The 7,943-nt window shown below is 46.4% G+C and overlaps 1 protein-coding gene across 1 annotated transcript; it reads right to left on the bottom strand.

Moving 5' to 3' along the window:
• Positions 1 to 3,820: 3,820 nt before the first annotated feature.
• Positions 3,821 to 5,788, bottom strand: LOC115316215 (U8 snoRNA-decapping enzyme). Its single transcript, XM_029975575.3, has one exon. The coding sequence runs from the start codon at positions 5,656 to 5,658 to the stop codon at positions 5,029 to 5,031; it is 630 nt and encodes a 209-aa protein (XP_029831435.2). The 5' UTR covers positions 5,659 to 5,788; the 3' UTR covers positions 3,821 to 5,028.
• Positions 5,789 to 7,943: the final 2,155 nt, after the last annotated feature.

The raw sequence follows: 7,943 nt of genomic DNA, 5'->3' as shown, positions 1-7,943 counted from the left end.
ATCTGCAGCTACTTAACATCTCGTCTTCAGTATACGGTCCTTCATGACGCACGCTCTTCTTTAGCAAAAATTCAGTATGGAGTCCCGCAGGGATCAATTTTAGGGCCTCTACTTTTTCTTTACGTTAATGACATTATAAACATCCCAGAAACTCCTGACACAACTTTATACGCAGATGACACGAATGTATTTTTCACCGGAAATTGCTTATACACTTTAGAGACAAAGACAAACACTTGGTTGGACCAACTTCACTTGTGGTTAGTTGCAAATCAGTTGGAACTAAATACGTCGAAAACTAAGTGTATCATTTTTAGAGCAAAAAACAAACCCATTACTAATACAATTAATATATCCTATCAAAACTCCATTATTGAACACGTAGAATCTTATGAATTTCTTGGTGTTCGTTTCCATGAAAATTTGTATTGGACTGCCCAAGTAAACAATCTCCGTAAGATCTCTAGATCCATTGGTTTACTTTTCAGGTGCAGGCACTGAGGGTGCAGGCAACTTCTTCCAAACTGGTTAAAACGACAAATCTATACATCTATGATTCACTCGAGGCTTTATTAATGTTTATTGGTGTGGGGGACAACCACACAAAATAATATTAAGCAATTACTTACATTACAAAAACGCGCGGTTCGGCTAATTGATGATTTGCCCCGGTTTCAATCAACTGCCCCATAGTTTCAAAAAACAAAATACTTACGGTTAGGGGTGTCGCGAACTTTTGTCGAACCAGATTTTTTGGTCGAACTTTCGGGGTTCGACTGGGTCGAACCGGTTCGACGAAACTTCGAACTTTTCACCAGATTCGACCGGTTCGAGTTTGTGGACAGTGTGGCCAGACCTTGATACAAGCATGTCTAGGTTTGGAGAATTTCTTTTTTTATGCAAAGGGTTATTTTATTGTGTGAACAGCTGCAATTAAAAGAAACTAATTCTATTCACTGAAGAAGTTAATAAATTAAATTTTAGTACTGTATTGACTGAAATAGCCGATCAGCGCTGCACTTAATTCATCTCTTAGCCATTACCATCCAATCCGAAGCCAACTGACCAGGCTGTCGCGCATGCGCACACGAGTCGAACCTCAATACAAGGTTCAACGAACTTTCCACTGAAAGGTCGAAAAAGTCGAACCTGGTCGAACTCGAACCGCGGCCGGTTCGCGACACCCCTACTTACGGTAGATAACCTTTTTTGTCTAAAGGTGGCGATTTCAATTCACGCACAAATTAACACTGATCCTGAGATCTTTCATGATACGTACCTACCCAAGCAAACAAATAACAACCTGAGGCACCAGCAGTTTCCAAAACCAAAAATGAGAACTAATTTTGGTACTCAAAAATTATCCTACCAGATTAGATATTCTAAACAAACATTATTGCGTGTATGAGACGGCCCAGGAAATCACTTCTATGTTTCATTTCAAAAAATACCTAAGGGAATATTATAGATTTTGTTGTGTTCGTCCGTTTTTTTTTTTACCGTTCCCCATCTCAGGGTTTACAAGATGTCAATTGATTACCAGCTCGCCTGCACTCTCTCACTGCTTACATATTTCAATGTTGCTTGTTTACATACCTAGCGAGTTGTGTTATTAATCAGTGTTTTTTGAGCTGGAGAGAGTTTAGTTGGTTAAAATAATTTCTTTCTTGACTAGTGCTGCAAGCTGGCTTTTCATTTTCCATTTTATTTCTCTATCTCGATTTGTGCCCTGCTATTGAGTGTTGTTACAGGGGTTGGGACCCAGTCAAGTGATTGTATTCGCCTTTTGTCCTAACCCCCTTGACAGTCAAAAAATAAAATAAACAAACAAACAAACTGGATCAAAAATAAAGGGTAAAAACAAACATTTCTTGCGATCCAAATCACGATATTGTTGGCAGTGAGGCATTATTTCAGTGAAAAAAGGCTTGTGAATCAAAAAGGCAATACTGTTTCCTTCCTTCTCAAAACCCGCTTGTTCCCAAAAAAAAAAAAAAAAACGCCAAACTTATTTTTTTATTTGAGTTTTAGTTTATTTGAGCATAGAGAGTTTATTTATCAGGGACGACAAGGGATATTCATTTTTCTGATTGAGATCATAAAAGGCAAAAGCCACACTCCGAAAAGCAATCTAAAACAGCTAAACAAACAAACAAAAAAACTTCAACAACCTATCAAGTTGATAACGTAGTGATTGCGCAGGCGAGCTGGTGGATGTTAACCATTTTGTTAGAGACGTGTCCTCGACTGTTCATTTTTCTTCTACTTTGAAACTTTCCTCTTTTCCTGCCTCAGTCTCGGGCTAAGAACAAAATGGCTATCAAGTTGATATCTTTTATTCATAGTTTTCCAATAGTATGCAATAAATATTTTAATAGTTTATTGTCAATAGATTCCAAGGAGGATTTCTACCGTTTTAATGTGAAGGCATTAACTGTCCTATGGAGCGAAGCCGGCGCGTAGTCGGTGGCCGTTGTCTGGAGCAGCGAAACGGCACCTAAATTCCCATTGGCTGCGACACGCCATATCAGATGCTTCATCACGGAAGCCAGCGGCGCCGCTCCAGGTAAAAGCGGACGCGCCTCAGAAATAAAACCTAAAGAGAAGCGCAGCAAAGCAGATGCATAGTCACGGCAGCCGTGGAGCCGGCGAGGGTCGCCGCGCCTGTGCAAGGGAGGAGCTGGAGCGCAGTGTGCAAAAGGAAGACGTGTAGGAGCATTACACGTAAACAGTCTTTCGTTCCAAGACGTTTTAGATTGTTCTTTGATAATTATGCGGAAGTCCCTAATTGCAGTTCCGATTTTCTCCGAGCTACACGACATTTCTTGGGCGCCACTCAGCTCCATGTGATCGAGAGCTCCGTCGGTTGCCATTTTTCAATCGAAAATTTCAGAAGCTCAATTGTGACTTCATTTTTGAGTTAAAAAAAAAGGTTAGTTCTTAAACCATGGCATTTGCAGGTTCGGTTTGCGGTTAAAAAAAATTATAATAATAGTAAAAAATTATGTTTTTTTTTACATCTTGTAGTTTTGTTTTTATCAGTCGCTGAGATTGCAGTGGTTGGCTCTAGATAGCAGTGGTTGGGTTTCCCACCGGTTCTGATGGAGAGTAGACATACAAACATTTTTACAGCTGAATAAACAATATCGCCCCACAAACGGCGCGAAAGTGTGTGGAAACTGAAATACGTTCTCTCCTCGGGTGTTGTTAAAGTCACTGTTGTTTTTGCCCGACAGCGACACTATACTCAGTTTCATCTTATGTTGTACCGCAGCGAAGGCTAGAAGCGCGAGCTCATAGTGTTGGCAGCTGTCCTTGGTGCACGAAACCTTGTGCCGCCGAGAGATGTGCCCTAGAGCAAGGAGCTCGCGCTTGTAGCCGTTCCTGCGGTACAACACAAGGTGAAACAGAGTATATCAGCAGGAACACGACATCGGTGCATTTTCGCATTATCGGCGGCGATATATTTTGGTGGCGCCCTCCTATGGTTACCTTTCGTGACGTCATTACCTTGTGAACAGGTTTGAAGGTGCTTGTAAAGAGCATGGTGGAAACTTGAAATCATAGCACTCTCAAACCAACACTGCCAACACCGTCAAAATTGAAGTTCTTCCATTTATCTTAGTTCCGTCGATGGGAAATCCTTTGCTGACATCATAATCAGCATGCAGCCCATCGAGGAAGACCGATCACAGCGATGCTTCCGATCCCTCAGATCGCCATCATATTTTAGCGATTCCGTTCTGGCCCCAAGTGAGCACGTGGAGAAGTTTCAATGACCTTGACTCAAAACAAAAAAAAAATAATAAAAGGCAATCACTTGTTCGCGCTAACAGTGCCGCGCAGGGTACATCCGATTTTATTTTGCGCCTCTTCGCCACGTTGTTGCTCCCCATATAGCAAATGAAAAGTAAAACATTCGCTAAAATTGTAAAGCCAATGTAGAAAAGTAACCCAAGTTTCCATTCACATATGCGTTCTGCCATTTTAGCACCGCTTTAGGAGAGCTTAAATGTGTTAACATTAAGCTATTCAACACCGTGAACTGTTCGTAGCTGTTCTCTAAAAAGAAGTGCCAAAAAGTGTCGTCACGAAGTAGAAGAGTGGGAAATTAAAAAAAATCCCCCCCCCCAATTCCCAATTTTTTAGAGCGCAGCTCTCAAGTGCCCGTTTCCGGCCTGAGCGGCGTCGCCGTAACCAAGGTAACCCCAAGGTCAAGTGACCCACCAAGGTCATGCGACCTTGGGGGTCACGTAACTCCGCCTCCCCCCCCCCCCCCCCCCCCCGGAGCATATTCAAGAATGAGGGGAGGAGAAGGAGGAAGGGTCTACCCTCCTCCAGTACCCTTCCCTCCTCCTCCTCAAGAGCTGCGCTCCAATTCGGCGTTACAGGGAGTTGTAAATGGCTTTCACTTTTTTAACCCTGCCTTCCTGACATTTGTCTGGCCCTGGTCTTACCCCGCATGAAGGACTCTTTTACTGTCGTCACCATCCTATCGTTAAATTTAAGATCAAGCAGGGCGAATGTCGCCCAGTCCATCAGCAGCGAGCTTCGCTCAATCGGAACATGTCAAACACTACACAGTTTTCCTTTTTTTTTTTTATGAAATATAAACTTATGGGTTACAGTCGTTACAGAACATGCATTCATCTGTATTTCGTTACCAGCGTTCCTCAAGACGCATAGCGAAGCCATGACGTCTGCGACAGTGACGTAGCCAGTGGAAGTCCAGCCGAACCTATATGAAATGTACTCATGCATTGTGACCCCACCCCTTCCCCCCCTCCCCAAGTCACGGACATCCTAGCTACACTTCCCCCCCACCTCCCCCTCCCCCAAAAACAAATTCCTGACTATACACTGGCCTGAGACACTAGAAATTAACGTTTGGTAAACTTAGACGATATAGACACACTGAATACGGGTTTTAGTGCAATACGCTGGAAATTTAAGATGCAAACTCCTTTGAACGTCACAAGGAACGCCACTTCGAGCGAGCACCCACTTTTAACGCGAGATTCCACCCCGTTACACTCCTTTTTTCAGACAACCCACAGTCATCACTTCTTCCGACGTCATAATGCCGAGCTTGACCAGCGCGTACAACAGCTGCTCCATGGCCATCCCGATGAAGACCTGTCGAAGCAGGGTCTCGAACCCACCGGTGGCTATGTTGAAGAGCGGCACCCTGAAGAAGCCCAGGGTCTCCCGTCCATAGTGGGGGGCCTCCAGGATCCTCTTCTCGAGCTGTTTGAAGTCCTCCTCCCCGATCTCCAAGGAGTACAAATGCAGCACCACCTTGCTATGGTCGTTGATGAACGTGATGAGATGGTTGTTGGGCGTCACGAACAGCTTGCTCGTGTCCAGGTTAATCTCTTCCCTCATCTCGCGGTTGGCGGCGGCGGCGGGGCACTCTCCCGGGTTCAGAAAGCCTCCTGGAAACCCCAGGCTGCCGTCGACGCGGAACTGCATCAGGATCAGCGCCCTGACGGGGTTGTTTCCGGACGCCCTGGCGTCGCTCGTCGCCCACAGGACGCAGTGAGAGGCGTTCTTGAAACCGGGCATGTAGCAGGTGGTTTTGTCGTTGGGTGCCACGGCGCGGAATCCCCGTTTTTCCAGGCCCAACTCCTGGATGATGGTCATATTCAGGGTGGCCATGGCCGCAGCTTCGTCCTCTTTGTCGAACTACAGTCACTACAGTCGAACCAACGCGCCAACGCCCCCTTTATAGATATGTATTATCTCTGGCGAGGAGGCGTTCGGTCAACGGCAACGTGGGCAACGTGGCAATCAGTGTTGCCAACTCAAAAATTGAAAACCCGCAGTCAGAATCCCGATATCCGCTAAAAAACCGCTAAATTCAAAACACAGCGCAAAACAATTTTTTAGACTTTTTTTTTTTTTTTGCTTTAATTCTTGACAGAGGTATAATAACAGTAAAGATCATATCAATGCCATCTGAAAGGAAGCTTTCCTTTTGTTTTGACTAGAAATCTGTCACGCCACGCCACAGTTCACACAGGTCACTCATCTCTACCCAGGTGATACGAAGCCAAAATTGCAGAGTGAACACATACGAACATGGCAAGGGACCCTTCAGCAATGCGTCACCCGTTCAACTCGTAGAGTCGTCTGCTACCAGAGGAGAAAGGTGCAGTGGCCGAAACATGCTTCTTCGTTGCAGCTTGCGCGACCAAATCCGCATTCTTCGCAGCTAGTTCTGTTTCAAAATAGCGGCACCTGGCTCGTCTCAACGAGCTTGAGTAAACTTAGAGCGGTAAACCAGCAGCCGAAAATGGCACCCCCCCGATTGCCGCCATCTTGCCTGTTTGCCACATTAGTGATCACGTGACTTAAAGATGGCTGCGCCCAGAGGTGGGTCAGATCAGATTGGCCAGATCACGGTCAGCAGATGGGCTCTCTGGGGATGTGTTCCAATCTTACTCAAATAGACCCGAGTTATTCCGGCGAATCAAGTCACGTGACAAGACAGGTTGACGCGGGTAGGTTTTTGAACGCAACGGGTACGAGACCTTTTCCCAAGAGTGAGATAGAGTAAATTTTGGAACACGGCGACACGGCCGCCTGAATGGGAGCCACTGTAGCCGAGCCGAGCGCGAGTGTGTGCGTGTGCGAGCTGGTCGGGGGCGGCTGGTGCGGCGACGGCGGCAACGGCGGTGCGAGTCGCATTGAACCGCGATGATCGTGCTGTGGGAGATTGGAAAATCTCCATGCGTGCTATGTTTGGCTAGGCAGACGATGAACAAATAGAGCCGGGTATGAACGTATGGCACAAGATCTAACCAGGTATGGGCACCGATCCGAATCGGTCGTAGTACATGTCAAACATCGCGTAGATATCTCGCATGAAAGTTTTGCATTCTCTCTGCACTCGACCTGCGGAATGTTCATTGCTCTTAAGGATAGGTACGCAGGGCATATGGAGTGTCTGCGATTGGAAGCCGAGAATGAATGCGTGAGAGGTTTTGGTGCTTTCGCGTGACTAAGGCTCGAGGATACGGTTGATCACGTCAGACGTTCCCGGCCGATTTTCTTTTACGTCCGACCCATATTAGGTTGCTATAGGTTGCCGTGCCCGTGGGGAACGGCACTGCTACCGTAAGTTCGCGCTGTGATTTGTAAGCATGGTCCTCGGAGTCCTGAGCCCTCGGCGCACACCAGGCGCCGTCTTCATATATAAGATCTCTACCGCGCATACGTCCGACGTACCTTTGAAAAAATCGGCCGAGTATGTCCAACGTATGTAAGGAATGCCTTCCGGGTACGTCCAAACTACCTTTAGACACAGCGTTAATTCTCTGCTTGCAAGGCACCGGTAGTCGTCTGTAGGTGTCAACACGGCTGAGAATAGTTGATGGAAACCAATGTCGTTGGTCAAAGTTCTCAAGACAGTGCTTACTCGCTCGCGTCGAAGCTTGTGAACGGTTACACCTGAAACCACTTTATGTCTCTTTTTTTCGGATACAGCTTTTTCCGGGATACCAGCAAGCGCTACAGCTGTTGCGCCGTCTTGTTACAGAAGGACTGGGCATCCGCAGACACAAGTGCAGTCCTTCAACCACTGCTGGTGTCAAGTGCAGGAAAATAACAAGGGGCTCACAGATTTTTTACAGAGCAGCCGAGACAGCATAATGCTGGATTGTAACTCTGTTGTTACAGTGTCTTTCACCAAGCACAGCTGTTCCGGGGACGGCCACGTGCTGTCTTCTTGCCTGTTTGCTACGGTCGACACGGTGGAGGCAGGTCGTGACATTGCACGGACGGCTGGACACCGAAGCGACGCAGGCTGACCATCAACCTTCTCAAGGGTGACCCATCTTCAGCCTCCTGAGTACGCTGAAGGCATCATACTCACCTAGGTCTGGTGCCATTGCAGCAAAGCACTTCTGCGCTTCACGAGGCATGCTTGCTTCTCTTTTTAT

This window comes from Ixodes scapularis, unplaced genomic scaffold (assembly GCF_016920785.2).
Source record: "Ixodes scapularis isolate PalLabHiFi unplaced genomic scaffold, ASM1692078v2 PGA_scaffold5__190_contigs__length_132052651, whole genome shotgun sequence".
NCBI lineage: Eukaryota > Metazoa > Arthropoda > Arachnida > Ixodida > Ixodidae > Ixodes > Ixodes scapularis.
This window is presented reverse-complemented; position numbering and strand designations above follow the sequence as displayed.

Excerpts from the sequence above, each read along its gene's own strand:
- LOC115316215 (XM_029975575.3), bottom strand. The coding sequence starts at position 5,658 with ATGGCCACCCTGAATATGACCATCATCCAGGAGTTGGGCCTGGAAAAA.